This window comes from Amblyraja radiata, chromosome 14 (genome assembly GCF_010909765.2).
Source record: "Amblyraja radiata isolate CabotCenter1 chromosome 14, sAmbRad1.1.pri, whole genome shotgun sequence".
NCBI lineage: Eukaryota > Metazoa > Chordata > Chondrichthyes > Rajiformes > Rajidae > Amblyraja > Amblyraja radiata.
Window position 1 is genome coordinate 10,773,270 of NC_045969.1, and position 17,673 is coordinate 10,790,942.

General features: G+C 46.4%; 1 protein-coding gene across 2 annotated transcripts in view; it reads right to left on the reverse strand.

The window, feature by feature from the left end:
* Positions 1-17,673, reverse strand: part of dscam (DS cell adhesion molecule) — a 220,777-nt gene that overhangs the window by 176,197 nt on the left and 26,907 nt on the right. For both annotated transcript variants that reach the window (XM_033032509.1, XM_033032510.1), the window contains 4 exons: positions 16,511-16,786; positions 15,202-15,480; positions 12,906-13,025; positions 10,252-10,425 (listed from right to left, as the gene is read on the reverse strand). In XM_033032509.1, coding sequence (XP_032888400.1) covers positions 10,252-10,425; positions 12,906-13,025; positions 15,202-15,480; positions 16,511-16,786 — 849 coding nt within the window. The remainder of the gene's footprint in view (positions 1-10,251; positions 10,426-12,905; positions 13,026-15,201; positions 15,481-16,510; positions 16,787-17,673) is intronic.

The window sequence follows — 17,673 nt, forward strand, 5'->3', positions numbered from 1 at the left end:
GTTTCCCCCCCACCCTCCACCCCCTCCACTTTCAGTCTGAAGAAGGATTCCGATCTGAAACATCACCCATCCTTTTCCCTCCAGAGATGCTGCCTGACCCACTGAGTTACTCCAGCACTCTGTGCCAATCTTCAATGCTAATTCTGCATTCGCTGATGCAGATCAGCAGAGCTTTAGCAGAGCTGTTATATGATAGAGGTCTTTAAAATGATGAGAGGGATAGACAGAGTTGACGTGGATAAGCTTTTTCCATTGAGAGTAGGGAAGATTCAAACAAGAGGACATGGTTTGAGAATCAAGGGACAAACGTTTAGGGGCAACATGAGGGGGAACTTCTTTACTCAGAGAGTGGTAGCTGTGTGGGATGAGCTTCCAGAGGAAGTGGTGAAGGCAGGTTTGTTTTCATCATTTAAAAATAAATTGGATAGGTATATGGACGGGAAAGGAATGGAGGGTTATGGTCTGAGTGCAGGTAGATGGGACTAGGTGAGAGTAAGTGTTCGACGGACTAGAAGGGCCGAGATGGCCTGTTTCCGTGCTGTAATTGTTATATGGTTAGCTTACCATTCCCCGCCCCCGTCCTTCCATCTAGCTGAGTAAATCTTGGTTTCACAGTAAACATTGATTTAGCATTTCTGATCAAAGCCACGGGGACTCAGCGTGAAGGAGCCTCTCTCACTGGGAAAGCAAAGTGCGCTGTAACTGCTCCGAGCCTGCAGGGCCTTTCATTAGTTTCGAATGGAAGCCGTCTCGCAGGGGAGGCCCCTGTTCTGCTTTGATAAGCAATGCTTCCCTTCATCATGTTATATGCGGGCAAAGCTTCCAATAGCAGTGGTGCATCGTTAGTAAAAGACTCCTTCAACCATTAGTCAAATGCCATGGAATTAATTTGTCTCCTGTGCACCGTTCCTTTTTAATATTGTTGCACGTTCAGTATTTCTTTAGATTGGGGGGGGAGAGAAATCACTGGGTAAACAGTTATGCCCTGCGCTCTAAAGTGTCTTGGCTATTTCAACAGAAACGCAAACGTTGAACATCGGTCACAGAAACACGCCCTTTGGCCCACAATGCCTGTCGGACGTGACACCAAGGTATATTAATTTCTTCTGCCCGCATATGATCCATATCCATCAAAACCAGTGCATTTAATATTAATCAGGATGTTATGAGGATGTGTTACGGGGATAGACACATGTTTTGGAATAACTCAGCAGGTCATAGAAACATAGAAAATAGGTGCAGGTGTATGCCATTCGGCCCTTCGAGCCGTTCAATATGATCATGGCTGATCACCCAGAATCAGTTCCCTGTTCCTGCTTTTTCCCCATATTCCGTTAGCCCTAAGAGCACTATCTAACTCTCTCTTGAATACATCCACTGAATTGGCCTCCACTGCCTTCTGTGGCGGAGAATTCCACAGATTCACAACTCTCTGGGTGAAAAGGTTTTTCCTCATCTCAGTCCTAAATGGCCTACCCCTTATTCTTAAACTGTGACCCCTGGTTCTGGACTCCCCCAACATCGGGAACATTTTTCCTGCATCTAGCCTGTCCAATCTCTTAAGAATCTTATACGTTTCTATAAGATACCCTTTCATCCTTCTAAATTCCAGTGAATACAAGCCCATTCTTTCTTCTTATGTCAGCATGCATATCTGGAGAAAAAGAACGGGTGGCGTTTCTGGTTGGGACCTTTCTTCAGACAGAAAGTAGGCATGGGGTAAGGGGGGAAGGTGAAGAGCTGGAGGCTGGAAGAGACCAGGAACTATCAGGGCTGACAAAAAAGGACCCAAGGCAGGGCATTGCCTGCTAGTCCATTGTTGGCTAGGGAAGGTGTGGTCTCAAATATTGCACTATATTCGTTCACTAATTGAGTATGTGTGCATGTGTGTATATACACACTGAACGTTTGTTCTCCTGTTATGTATTATGTTTACATATTCTGTTGTGCTGCAGCAAGCAAGAATTTCATCGTGCTATCTGGGACATATGACAATAAAACACTCTTGACTCTCAAGAGGATTCATTACGAGGATGTTGCCAGGACTCGTGGGCCTGAGCTATAGGGAGAGGTTGGGCAGGCTGGGACTTTATTCCTTGGAGTGCAGGAGGATGAGCGATGATCTTATTGAGGTGTGAGATCATGAGAGGAATAGATCGGGTAAATGCACAGCATCTTTTATCCAGAGTTGGGGAATCAAGAACCTGAGGACATATGGTGAGTGGGGTGGAGAAAGATTTGATAGGAATTAGATGTGGCGGTTTGGTAACACCACACCTGGAATACTGTGTACTGCTTTGATCTTGCATACACAATAAAAAATAGACACAACATGCTGGAGTAATTCAGCGGGTCAGGCAGTGTCCCTGGAGACCATGGGTGGGCAATGTTTCAGGTTTTGACTCTTCATCAGACTGTCTTCAGTAAACACTTGTTTGGGCAGGTGGATGAATGGAAGGGAGTGGGGTAGCAGGGAGGAGCGAGTCCATTGCTTCCTCTGTACCACTGTACTATTGGGGTGGCACAGTTGCTGCCTTACAGCGCTGACAGCACCAGAGACCCAGGTTCGATCCCGACCACGGGTGCTGCCTGTACGGGGCTTGTACACTCTCCCCATGACCTGCGTGGGTTTTCTCTGAGGTCTTTGGTCTCCTCCCACATTCCGAAGACGTACAGGTTTGCAGGTTAATTGGCTTGGTATAAATGTAAAAATTGGCACTCGTGTGTGTCAGCGTTATTGTGCGGGGATCGCTGGTCGGAGCAGACCCGGTGGGCCGAAGGGCCTGTTTCCACGCTGCATCTCTAAACTAAACTAAACTAGTCTGGAGTGTTAACAGAAATTTATATCCTCATATCTGTGGAATTACCATGAGCCCGCAACCTTCAGGTAGCAACTCCATCATAGTCAACTATTGAGATTCATTGCTTTGATTTGTATGCTGTCAAGTTTGTCCCAGGAGAAATTGTGTAGAATGGGCCGATAGTCATTGGGGTCGGGAGAATGAGATGTGGTATAATTGAAATGTGTAGCGTTATGAGAATATTGACAGACTAGTTGCTTGGAGACTCTTTCTCCAATGAGAGAATAAACTAGCGTATTGATTCAAGTTTAGTTTTGTTTCGTTTAGTTTAGAGATACAGTGCGGAAACAGGCCCTTCGGCCCACTGAGTCCGCACCGACCAGTGATCCCCGCACACTAACGCTGTCCTACACACACTAAGGACAATTTACTTTTTATACCTAGTCAATTCATAATTGGGGCGGCACGGTGGCGCAGCGGTAGAGTTGCTGCCTTACGGCACCTGTAGTGCCGGAGACCTGGGTTCAATCCTGACTACGGGTGCTGTCTGTATAGAGTTTGCCCCCCTTCTCCCCCACTTCGCTCCCCTTCTCGAGTTTGTACGTTCTCCTCGTGACCTGCGTGGGTTTTTTCCGAGATCATCAGTTTCCTCCCACACTCCAAAGATATACAGGTTTGTAGGTTAATTGGCTTGGTATAAATGTAAATTGTCCCTAGTGTGTGTAGAATAGTGTTAATGCGAGGGGATCGCTGGTCAGTGCGGACTCGTTGGGCCGAAGGGCCTGTTTCCGCACTGTACCTCTAAACTAAACTAAACCTACAAACATGGATAGACCCAAAAAACTGGAGTAACTCCGCACGTCCAATGCCTTCATCATCTATATCTCTCGTTTCCCTTATCCCTAACCAGTCTGAAGAAGGGTCACAACCCGGAATGTCACCCAATCCTCCTCTCCAGAGATGCTGCCTGTCCTGCTGAGTTATTCCAGTTTTGTATGTCTATCCTCAGTTTAAACTGGCATCTGCAGTTCCTTCTTACACAACCTATAAACCTGTACATCTTTGGAGTGTGGGAGGAAACAGAGATCTCGGAGAAAACCCACGCAGGTCACGGGGAGAATGTACAAACTCCATACAGACAAGCTCCCGTAGTCAGGAACCTGGTGCTCTGGCGCTGTAAGGCAGCAACTCTACCACTGTGCCACCATGCTGCCCTGAAGATAGCACCGACACAGCTGTGATCCTTTTGGATAGTGTAAGGCTAGAAGGCCATGGCTTATTCATGCCTCTCACATGAAGTAATTTAATTACTGACAACTTAGCTTTAGCCTCTGAGTTGGAAGTGGATGGAGACTTAATTCATAAGTTCTAGGAACAGAATTAGGCCATTTGGCCCATCAAGACTACCCCATTCTCCTGCCTACTCCCCAATACCCCTAACACCTTAATGGGCCTGTCCCACTTACGCGACTTTTTCGGCGACTGCCGGCACCCGTCATAGGTCGTTGCATGTCGCCGAAAATTTCCAACATGTTGAAAATTCAGCAGCGACCCGAAAGACATGTCGCGGGATGAAGCCTGTATGGTCGCGAGTAGTCTAGTCGCCCGAGGAGTCGTACCTTGTTCTGGTCGCCGCTGGATTTTCAACATGTTGAAAATTTTCGGTGACCAGCTGCGACTATGACGGGTGCCGGCAAGTCGCCGAAAAAAATCGCGTAAGTGGGACAGGCCCTTTACTTGTCAAGAATCAAGATTTACGGCTCACAATCAACAGCGTGACTTACCGCAGAGGACGCGTTTCGGTAGGAGATCAAGTATCTTTAAAGATGAATCTGAATAGACATCACAGCAACTTCTCCCATGAAGAAGGGAGTAGCTTTTCCAAAAAGTATACGAAGAATAGAAACAAATAAAGCCAATCACTTCTACAGATGTACCATAGATAGCCTATTGTTGACTTGCATCAATGGCAGCTTGGCTTGGCAACAGCTCTGCCCGAGACCGCAATAAAATTAAGAGATAGACACAAAATGCTGGAGTAACTCAGCGGGACAGGCAGCTTCTCTGGAGAGAAGGAATGGGTGACGTTTCGGGTCGAGACCCTTACCCACACCCATTCCTTCTCTCCAGAGATGCTGTCTGTCCTGCTTAGTTACTCCAGCATTTTGTGTCTATCTTCGGTTTAAACCGGCATTTGCTGTTCCTTCCTACCCATAAAATGCAGAGAGTTGTAGATTTAGCCCAGTCCATCACACAGACTAGGCTTCCCACGATTGATTCCATCTACACTTCACGCTGCCTCGGAAAATCAGTCAACATAATCAAAGACTTGTCCCACCCTGGTCATTGCTTCTACTCCCCGCTCCCGTCTGGCAGAAGGTACAGGAGCTTGAAAGCGCATACCACCATACTCAGGAACGGTTTCTTCCCCTCTGTTATCAGGCCTCTGAACGGTCCTTCCATCAGCTAGGGTACTGTGAGATTCACCTCGACCACATTGAGGGCATTGGACTTTGTCTGTGTAACTGATGTACTACAATGCAGAGAACTATCTATTCTGCACTCTGTATCATCTACTCCACCCTATCTGTTGTATGTGTATCTACCTGTATCTACCTGTACTTATGATATATCTGATCTTTGGTGTGCAGTATTGGTCCCCTAATTTGAGGAAGGACATTCTTGTTATTGAGGGAGTGCAGCGTAAGTTCACAAGGTTAATTTCCGGGATGTCGGGACTGTCATATGCTGAGAGAATGGAGCAGCTTGGCTTGTATACTCTGGAGTTTAGAAGGATGAGAGGGTATCTTATTGAAACATACAAGATTATTAAGGGTTTGGACACGCTAGAGGTAGGAAACATGTACCCGATGTTGGGGGGGGGGGGGGGATAGGGGCAGAACCAGTGGCCACAGTTTAAGAATAAGGGTTAAGGCATTTAGAACGGAGATGAGGAAACACTTTTTCACACAGAGAGTTGTTAGTCTGTGGAATTCTCTGCCTCAGTGGGTGGTGGAGGCCAGTTCTCTGGATAGTTTCAAGAGAGAGCTGGATAGGGCTCTTAAAGATAGCGGAGTCAGGGAATATGGGGAGAAGGCAGGAACGGGGTAATGATAGTGGATGATCAGCCATGATCACATTGAATGGTGGTGCTGGGTCGAAGGGCCGAATGGCCTACACCTGCACCTAAAGTCTATTTTCTACTGTTTTGATAACATGCAAAAGAAAACTTTTCACTGTATCTCGGTATGGATGACAATAATAAACCTCAACCATCGCTGCCACTTGCAGTAGTGTAGTCCCTGAGCCAGCTTGGGAAGGGAATTCATCAGTCATTTTACACTGAAGATAACTGCCCTTATTGCAAAGATAGACACAAAATTCTGGAGTAACTCAGCGGGACAGGCAGCATCACTGGATAGAATGTAATAGGTACTATCTGGCTATGACTCTGCTGGTGTATACAGCCAAATTTTATATGCTAAAATTGCCAACTGTTTCAGCTACAGAAGATAATTTCTGGAGCGGCACGGTGCCGCAGCGGTAGAGTTGCTGCCTTACAGCGCCATAGGCCCGGGTTCGATCCTGACTACGGGCGCTGTCCGCATGGAGTTTGTACGTTCTCCCTCTGACCACGTGGGTTTTCCGGATGTGCTCCGGATTTCCTCCCACATTCCAAAGACGTACAGGTTTGTCGGTTAATTGGCTTTGGTAAAGATCGTAAATTGTCCCTGGCGTGTAGGATAGTGCTAGTGGGCGGGGATGGCTGGTCGGTGCGGACACGGTGGGCCGAAAGGCCTATTTCCACGCTGTATCTCTAAACTAAATTAAAAAGAATGGATATAATCTTCAGCAAAATGGGTACTGAGCGATCTGTGAAGTGCACAAGACACAGATGTGAATGAGTTACCTGCACATTATTTTGTGTGCAGACTGCATGGAATATGCTAATCAGTAAATGGGCATTTTCTAAAAAAGCCTGTGGTTCAGAATTAAATTCCACAAACTGGGTTGAATCATTGTGAATCCAATCCCCCAGCCTGCTGGATAAGCCAGAGATTCTAAGTCCGCACAACAAAGGCAGTAAGTGGGACATGCTTACGCATCCTAAATAGACTTGGTACTTCAAAGCTTTTGTCAGAGGCTCTGGCGATATCACTGTCACGGCCTGAGACAATTTTACATTGCTTCTGATTTCAGACCTTCAGCTCAGGGGGTGCGAGAGATCTGTGAGCATAGTTTTCACTGCTCTCCCTCGACAAACTGATCGCAGGTATAGGCACACTGGAGTAACCCAGCAGGAGAGGCAGCATCTCTGGAGAACATGGATGGGTGTCGTGACTCAGCGGGACACGCAGCATCTCTGGATAGAAGAAATGGGTGATATTTCGGGTCAAGACCCTTGCCGCCACCCATTCCTTCTGTCCAGAGATGCATCCTGATCTGCTGAGATACCCCAGCATTTTGTGTCTAACTTCGGTGTAAACCAGCATCTGCAGTTCCTTGGATAGGTGAAGTTTCAGGTCAGAAACCTCCTCCACACCGCAGATACAATGCCTTCACCTCTTCAGTCATGTTCATTTCAACTCCCACTGTGACATTTTGCTCCTTTAAACTCCGACTGAGTATTTCAGAGGCACAGCAAGCCCTTCTCACAAAATATGCAAAACTTGCTCATGTATAGGACCAATGTCCGACACCACCAAGTCACACACACGCGCATGCACATACGCATGCACACACGCACACACACGCATGCACACATGCGTGCACACACATTCATGCACACACACACAGGCACACACGTGCGCACGTGCATATATGCACAAAACACACGTGCATGCACACACACATGCACAAAACACACATGCACGCACACGCACACATGCACAAACAGATACATGTACGCACACACATTCATGCACACGCACAATACAATACAATACAATACAATACAATACAATTCAATTTATTGTCATTTGTCACAAGTGCATATATGCACAAAACACACATGCACGCACACACACATGCACAAACAGATATATGTACGCACACACATGCGCATACACACACACCCACATACACGCACACACACGCAAGCTTCCATTTAACAAATACCACAGTGCAAAGGCCAAATTATAATGGGCTAGATTGCACTGTCTCTGCCCCACATCTTATGGTCTCTCGTCTCATCATCCCCACAGCTGAAATAAATGTGTGTGCCTGCATAGCTCCTCGATGTGGTGCAGGAACTGTGTCAAGACCACAGGCTGCGGAGACCACAGACATAGCACATGGATTTCCCCATGCTCTCCTGATAGTTTGTGGTTTCAAAGTTCCTTTCACTTTTCATGTATTTCTAATCAACAGAGCCATCCGGAAAATGTCGATTAAAAAAATTAGGAAAAAAATAAATAAAATGGTAGTTTGTGGGAAATCTGAAATAAAAACAGAAACTGCTGGAAACACTCCAGGTCAGGCAGTAATGTTTTAGACAACAGATAGACACCAAAAGCAGGAATAACTCAGTGGGACAGGCAGCATCTCTGGATAGAAGGAATGGCCGACATTTCAGCATGGAGACCAATGTTTTAGACAATAAGGCTGAACTGGGGAAAAAATATTTGATTTTAAATGTTAGCTATATTTGAAACTACAATTAACTTTAAAGCATAGATATGCATTGAAATAAAGTTATGATTAATAAACATCAGTGACTGCATTCAAATATGTTTGGCCTTACTAGGAATGCCAAAAATGGTGCGTCAAGCAGAGGTGTTAATAGACAATAGGCAATGGACCATAGGTGCAGGCGTAGGCCATTCAGCCCTTTGAGCCTGCACCCCCATTCAATGTGATCATGGCTGATCATCCACAATCAGTACCACATTCCTGCCTTCTCCCCATATCCCCTGACTCCGCTATCTTAAAGAGCTCTATCTAACTCTCTCTTGAAAGCATCCAGAGAACCGGCCTCCATCGCCCTCTGAGGCAGAGAATTCCACAGACTCACAACTCCCTGTATGAAAAAATGTTTCCTCATCTCCGTTCTAAATTGCTTACCCCTTATTCTTAAACTGTGGCTCTGGACTGCCCCAACGTCGGGAACATGTTTATTGCCTCTAGCGTGTCCAAACCCTGAATAATCTTATGTGACATTCTTCTGGTCCCTTGGGTTCAGCAACTTACAGGCGTGTGACCCTCAGACTATCCTCGATCAGACTTTGCTGGCTTTACATTGCACTAAACGCTATTCCCTTAACATGTATCTAGACACCGTAAATGGCTCGATTGCGATCATGTATTGTCTTTCTGCTGACTGGGTAGCACGCAACAAAAGCTTTTCATTGTTTCTCGGTACACGTGACGTGCAGATTTGTTGTTTAATTGGACTCTGTAGATTGTCCCCAGTGTGTAAGATAGAACTAGTGTACGGGTGATCGCTGGTCGGCGCGGACCTGGTGGGCCGAAGGGCCTGTTTCCATGCTGTATTTCTAAACTAAACTAAATGTGCCAATACTCCTGAGACAGCACCTTCCAAATCCTTGACCTCTACCAGATGGAAGGACAAAGGGGGAACTTACATGGGAACACCACAGCCTGGAACTTGTCCTCCAAGACACACATTGTATTGACTTGGAAATATTAGGCCATTCCTTCACCGTCGTAGGGTCCAAAGCCTGGACCTCCCCACCCTATATTCCCGCCCCACTACATTCCCGCCCCATCTGCGGAAGAAACTGCGAGTCCCATGTTGAACCACTTCAAAAAAACATACGACTGGAGTGGAAGTAAGTCATCCTCAATCCTAAGGGACTTTATAAATGTCTACTTAACTTTGCTGGGAGTCAAATACAAGGAAGCAGATGGTGTTTAGTCCTGAATACCATGAAATGAGCATTTCATGACGGTGGAAACTGGGAGATCACCATATCCCAAATTCTGGGCCACCATTGTGGGACTCTGAAATGCATCTCAGTGGGGCTCTGAGATAGAGTCCCCTTTGTGGACACTAATCAAATAATCATGATGCTGGAATGAAGTCAATCTGCTCTCTCTCTCTCTCTCTTCCCCCCTCCCTCTCTCTCTCTCTCTCTCTATCTCTCTATCTCTCTCTATCTCTCTCTCTATCTCCCTCTCTTTCTCTCTCTCTCCCTCTCTTTCACGCTCTCCTTCTTGTGACAATGTTTCCAGTGAGATCCAGTACATGACACAATCAAAGTTTACAGGGGAGAAGGCAGGAGAATGGGGTTCAGAGGGAAAGGTAGATCAGCCATGAATGAATGGCGGAGTAGACTCAATGGAGCCAAATGGCCTACATCTGCTCCTACGACTTATGAACTCATGAACAATGTTGCCTGTTGGCCCTGTTGTTGACTGTTGCTGTTGTTCCCCCAATATCATGTCATCCTTTGACTATAACCACCATAGGCATAAAACCGGTGCTTACTTTTGACGGTGAGGTACATGGACTTGCTGACGTCAGCTCCCACGTCGTTGCTGACCTGGCAGAGGTAGTAGCCGCAGTCTTCCTCCAGCACGTGCTTAATGAGGAGAGACCCATTCACCTGTAACTGGATACGTCCGTTCAACGTGATGGGCTGGAACTGTGGGACGCCCGCACCTGCAATAGAGAGACAAGGAAACGTTTGTGTCATTGGTCTCAGCTTGTTCTTGTCCACTCCGACCCTGGCGAGACACGGGATTACCAGGGGGACAGAAGAAATGACTTAAAGATCTTCTTACAGTCTCCTGGGAAAATAGTGAGAATGTATACCTGACCCGGAAGGGCTGTTTAGGGTGGTAGAAACATAGAAAATAGGTGCAGGATTAGGCCATTCAGCCCTTCGAGCCTGCACCGCCATTCACAATGATCATGGCTGATCATCCAACTCAGTATCCTGTACCTGCCTTCTCTCCATACCCCCTGATCCCTTTAACCACAAGGGTCACATCTAACTCCCTCTTAAACATAGCCAATGAACTGGTCTCAACTACCTTCTGTGGCAGCGAATTCCAGAGATTCACCACTCTCTGTGTGAAAAATGTTTTTCTCATCTCGGTCCTAAAAGATTTCCCCATTATCCTTAAACTGTGACCCCTTGTTCTGGACTTCCCCAATATCGGGAACAATCTTCCTGCATCTAGCCTGTCCAACCCCTTAAGAATTTTGTAAGTTTCTATAAGAACCCCCCTCAATCTTCTAAATTCTAGCAAGTACAAGCCGAGTCTATCCAGTCTTTCTTCATATGAAAGTCCTGATATCCCAGGAATCAGTCTAGTGAACCTTCGCTGTACTCCCTCTATGGCAAGAATGTCTTTCCTCAGATTAGGAGACCAAAACTGTACGCAATACTGGTACGGGACGACTCCTTTAGCCAGAGGGTGGTGAACCTGTGGAATTCATTGCCACAGACGGCTGCAGAGACCAAGTTAATGGATATTTTTTATGGTTGAGGAAGGAACTGTAGATGCTGGTATAAACTGAAGATAGACACAAAAAGATGGAGTAACTCAGCGGGACGGGCAACATCTCTGGAGAAAAGGGATGGGTGACGTTTCGGGTTGAGACCCTTCTTCAGACTAGGTGGAAATAGTTAGATTCTTGATTAGCACGAGTGTCAGGGGTTATGGAGAGAAGGCAGGAGAATGGGATTCAGAGGGAAAGATAGATCAGCCATGATTGAATGGCGGTGTAGACTTGATGGGCCGAATGGCATAATTCTGCTCCTTGAACTTGTGAACATGAGGTAAAGGGACAGGTATTACACCTCACGCAATAGCAAGGGAAAGTGCCAGGGGATACGGGATCCAGGTGGGAGAGATAAGTAGGCCATGGTGCCTCTTGAATGTAGCAGATGTGTGTGTGTAGGGGAGGGGGTAGGGGAGATGGGGGGGGGGGGGGGGGGGGGGGCAGAGGGGAAGATGTGAGTGGTGGTGGGATCATGTTGGAGTTGGTGGAAATGGTGGAGGATGATGTGTTGGATGTGAACCTAGTGCTGGAAGGCTGCTGGAATAAGCTTGGAGCAGACTAGAGTGAGACTAATCAAGGACCTATTAGGACAATGACAAATTATTGAACTGAAACATCCCTCAGTTTACCATTCTCCTGCCTGACCAGCTGGGTATTTCTGGGTCACTGCGCAAAACCAATCTATCTCAGTCACACGAGACATAAACACGGTAGACTTCCATTAAAATAGTTTGAGCTGAAAATGAATTCAAGTCGAAAATAATGTTTTGTAGGTTGTATTTTCTTCCAACATTGATTCAGGCCTTTCAGCCCGTCGAGTTTATACCGACTCTCCGAGAATCTCATTAATCTTTTTCCCCTTCTTATTCCCTCCTGGCATCTTCTCTCCGACATGCCCAATCACACCCCCTACTCTCTTCCCACCCACCCAAAGCAGAGGCCTATTAATCAATCTGCCAGCACACCTCTGCGATGTGGGAGGCACCCAAGGTAAAAACACTCAGTCACAGGGAGAAAATGTGAACTGCACACGGACAACAACAGAGATCAGGATCAAACCCAAGTCACTGGAGTTGTGAGGCAGAAGCGCTAATTGCTGCACAACTGTGCTCCCCACCCTTGCAGTTCATAGTTTAGTTAGGTTAAGTTAAGTTAAGTTTACTTTAGTTAAGTTTAACTTAGTTGAGTTTAGTTACATTTTGTTTAGTGATACAGCTTGGAAACAGGCTCATCGGCCCACCGAGTCCGCACTGACCAACAATCACCTGCACACTCGTTCTATCCTACAGGGGACAATTCACAGAAGTCAATTAACCTACAACCTCGCACGTCTTTGGGATGTGGGAGGAAACCGGAGCACTCAGGAGAAAACCCACAAGGTCACAGAGAGGAACTTGCGAACTCCGTACAGACAGCAACCGTAGTCAGGATCGACCACGGGTCTCTGGCACTGTAAGACAGAAACTCTACCGCTGCGCCACCGTGCCGTACCAATTGTACTCTCCAACCCTAAACCTCAACTCTTTACATTTTGCTGCTAAATATTACAATATAGGTCAGCGTTTCCAACATAAGCATGAATGGGAGAGCAAACAGATGGAGCTGACGTGAAGCCGAGATTGAAGTGTTACCTTTGGAATATTTCCACACTATGGTCGGAACGGGATATCCCTCTGCAGAACAGTTCAAGGTGACGGATTTCCCATAAATTCCATCCTGGTCACTGGGCTGCACCACAAAGCGAGGTGGAACTGAAAGAAACAAGCTTAAAGTCAAACGGAGGTCCCATAGAATAGGGATTCCAACCTTGGCAAATCTGTTGTGATACAATTAAGACGTGTCACATAGCTTCATGGAGGGAAAGCATGACTGACAAACTTATTGGAGGTATTGGAACAAGCTGCCAGAGGAGGTAGTTGAGGCTGGGACTATCCCAACGTTTAAGAAACAGTTGGACAGGTACATGGATGGGACAGGTTTGGAGGGATATGGACAAAGCGCGAGCAGGTGGGGACTAGTGCAGCTGGGACATGTTGGCCAGTGTGGGCAGGTTGGGCCTGAAGGGCCTGTTTCCCCACTGTATCACTCCATGACTCTATCTATGACTATCAGCCTCGGTTGAAAGAGGTCTGAAGAAGGGTCTGTAAATTTGCCTCCACTGAACTGCTCTGAGTTCTTCCAGTACTTTGGTTTTTGTTCAAGATTCCAGCATCTGCAGTTTCTTGTGTATCCATATTCGAGCTCATAAAAAAAGACACAAAGTGCTGGAGTAACTCAGCGGGTCAGGCAGCATCTCTGGAGAACATGGATAGGTGACGTTTCGGGTTGGGACCTTTCTTCCGACTGACTGTAGGGTAGGAGATGATAGGTAGACAAGGGGAGAGGCAGGACAAATAGGTCAACAACATCGGCAAAGGTGTTTTTTTTTTGATAAGTAGATGGTTGGAACAAAGGCCAGAGATAGGAACAGAAGGTGTGAGATAGGTTTGAGGAGATGTGGATTGTGAAGCCAGAGGGAGGAAAGTAACAGGGCGGGGGGAAAAGAGAGGATGTGGGTGCATTGGTGGGAAGGAATAGGTGTTGACTACAATGCAAGTGACGGTGCAGAGGTGAGTACATTTAGAACAAATGCACGGAGATTAGCCTTTGCAACAATAGTTGAATTTCTCTTCCAAATGTTTGGGCTTTAAAATTGTGACTCGGATTTGTAACGTTATTTAATTAGCTCGGCAGTTTCAGCAATCACAGAAGTGACGCTAGCAATCCTGAATTCTGGTCCTCATAATCTTGTTAACATCAGCTCCATTTGCCAGCTTGTCCTGCTTTAACTTCATGAAGCTTATAACTGGTCCTTTTTCATCCTTTATCCAGCTGGAACTCTATACTTAATCAGGAATCCGAGATCAAGACGCAACCTAAACAAGTTTGGAAATTACCAAAAGATGTGGAAATAAAGCTTTGTACACAACTCTTCAGCAGATAAAAAAAAGCTTGGTCGAAAGGAACTGCAGATGTTGGTTTACACCGAATAGACACACAAAATGCTGGAGTAACTCAGTGGGTTAGGGGGCATCTCTGGAGAAAAGGAATAGCAGACGTTTCAGGTCGAGATCTTTCTTCATACCCTTGTGCTCCTGTCTCTAAGGACAGTCACGTTGGCACGGACCTTACTGACATCAGCTTCTCATTATGACTGATGCTACAGTGAAGAAGAGCCTTGACCGGAAATGTCACCTTCTCCAGAGATGCTGACTGACCTGCTGAGTAACTCCGCACTTTGTGTCATTTTGTGCATTAACCAGCATTTGCTGTTCTTTTATTTCTCCTACAATAGCTTGGCTGTGTTCACTTCTTCGACATTATCATGGAGTTGATTTTTGCATTCGATAATATTAGGAATTCCCTTTCATGAGCCTGTACACATAGTCAGGATCGAACCCGGGTCTCTGGCACTGTAAGGCAGTAACTCTACCGCTGCGCAACTGTGCAATCTTAGTTTAGATACAGCACAGAAACAGGCTCTTTGGCCCACCGAGTCCGTGTCGACCAGCGATCCCCGTACACTAAAACGATCCTACACACTAGGGACAATTTACAATTTTACCAAAGCCAATTGACCTACAAACCAGTATGTTTTTGAAGTGTGAGAGGAAACCGGAGCTCCCGGAGAAAACCCACGCAGGTCACGGGCAGAATGTACAAACTCCGTACAGACAGACAGGTTCGAATCTGGGTCTCTGGCGCTGTAAGGCAACAACTCTACCGCTGCGTCACCGTGCCGCCTCTAAATCAGTGTGGGCTGACTAATTGGTGACCTTACGAAATAGGCCTCTCAATGCCGTCTACTGCAGGAGTGCCAACCACACATGGCTGCCCCAGTGCACATTGGAAAGTGGGCAGTATCAGAGCTGCAGAATTGCACATCACCTCTGACGATCAGCTCGCTCTGGTGCTCCACTGCCGCTGCATCGTTGCTGGCAATGCAAGTGTAGTTCCCGTTATGCATGAGCGAGAGGTTGGAGATCCTCAGGGAGCTGGTGAAGTCGATCTTATCAATGGTGACTCCAAGGCTGGCTGGAATCAGGCGGCCATCCTTTTGCCACGTAATCCTGATCGGCAGATCGCCCGAGATGACAACGCACGGAACAAAGACACGCTGTCCGATGGAGAATCTTGGAAATTCGAAAGGCTGAATATAAGGTGGGACTGACAAAAATAAACTTGTTAATGGATTATTCAATTAATCCATGTCCAGCATGATAACATTTCCCCATTATTCCTTATCAGATTCAACATTACCGAGCAAAATTCAGCAACTGCAAAGAATTACGATCTAAGTTTGCATGTCATTTTTAGTTATGTCTTGGATGTCACTGAAGAGACACTCAAGAGAATCTAGAGAGAAAACTGTCAGAAGGAGTGCTTGCAGGATTTAGGTTTGTCAGTAACTTGCTGTGGGACTAAGCCCAGACCATCACACTAATTGTGGACTAAGCCCAAACCATCACACAAACCAACCTCCCTCCCTCCCTCCCTCCCATTGATGCCATTTCGACCTCACGCCACCTCGGCAAGGCCACCAGCAGAATCAAGGACAAGTCGCACCCCGGCCACTCCTTTCTCCTCCCCTCTCCCATTGGAAGGAAAGGGATTATAGATAGGTTAACTGAATGGGCAGGAAGTTGGCTGACGGAATAAAACGAGGGAAAATAAGATGGTTTAGATCACTTTAGAAGAAATAGTGGAAAAGAAAATTGTTAGTTGAGTTAAGTGAGACTACAAAATGCTCCATTACAGCGGGACCTGGGGATTTTCACACATGTGATGAAAGGGATTGTCATGGAGGTGTAGCATGTAAATCAAAAAGCAAATGGAATATTGGACTGCACTGCCAGAGGTAAGCAATACAAAAAAAACATACCCACCACCATATTACAAAATCACCAAATTATTCAGACACTGAATTCCAAACAACTATGTTACAAATATACTAATAACTACTATACAACCCTGGTAAAGGGGCAAGCATCTGGCTCGGGCAAAGCCCTCTTCCACCAGGCGCCATGACTCATGGATGGCCAGCTTGGCCAGGCCTAGGAGCAACCCAACCAGGACAACGTCAGCCCTGCCCACTCCCCAGAAGGTGTCACTGCAGCACCTTCGGTTGTGAATCTCCTCATGCACGGTGTCTTTGAGTGAGCCCCCCCTCCCCCCCCCTCCTCTCCCCCGGCCTTACCTTTGACAGCGACATGGACACTTTGGCTGGTGGACAGCTGTGGCTGGACCAGGACGTTGCAGATGTACTCCCCCTCATCCGTGTCCTTCTGCACGTCGGAGAGCTTCAAGGTGCCGTTGCTCCCGAATGCCGCCTGGCGGTGGTTGAAAGGCAGGAGGTTGGAGTTCTTGTACCACTTGATCGAGTAGTAAGGGTATCCGATCACCCGGCAGTGGATATAGGTGTCACGGCCTGCAATGGCCGTGATGTTTTTCATGGAGCGGATGCTGGCAGGTCCTACCGGAAAACAAAAATAAAACAAAAAATAGGAACAATGGAAACTGTAAAAGAGAGAATGGAATCTTAAAGAAATATAACTAAAATAACATTCATAAAAAAGATTGTTTAACTTGCATTGGTTTCATTACAGTACCATAAGAAACACAAGCCTACACTTCCTTCAATGTGTTAAAGGTACATTTTCAACACTTTTACTGTAAAAGTTATATTTAAATAAAACAACCCAATGTGAATCCAATGGGTTTATTTGGAAACATATATTTTTATATATATATTTTTTTTTTTTTTTTTTTAATTTTATTTTATTATATTTAAATATATATATTTTTAATTATCTGGGTGCCATTTAATACTCAACACACTGAGAGCATACCAGTCCCTACTGGCAGCAAGACTACTCCAAAATGGCTACACACACACACACAGACAGGAGAGAACTATATACAAAACATTGCCCTTTGTCCTGTGCAGCGCCACCTGCTGCCCGGGAGGAGCAACGGGTCCTCCCACCCCATACAGTCTACCAAACATCACAATCAGGGCTTTTGAATAATCATGGACAGTTGCCTTGGAAAATTGCCGACATAATCAAATACTTGTTCCACCCAGGTCATTCCTTCCACAGCCTGCGGCCACGGTGACGCAGCGGTAGAGTTGCTGCCTTACAGCGCTTGCAGCGCCGGAGACCCGGGTTCGATGCTGACTACGGGTGCTGTCTGTACGGAGTTTGTACGTTCTCCCCGTGACCATGTGGGCTTTCTCCGAGATCTTCGGTTTCCACCCACGTCCAAAGACGTACAGGTATGTATTTTAATTGTCCCCAGTGTGTGTAGGATAATGTTAATGTGCGGGGATCGCTGGTCGGTGAGGACTCAGTGGGCTGA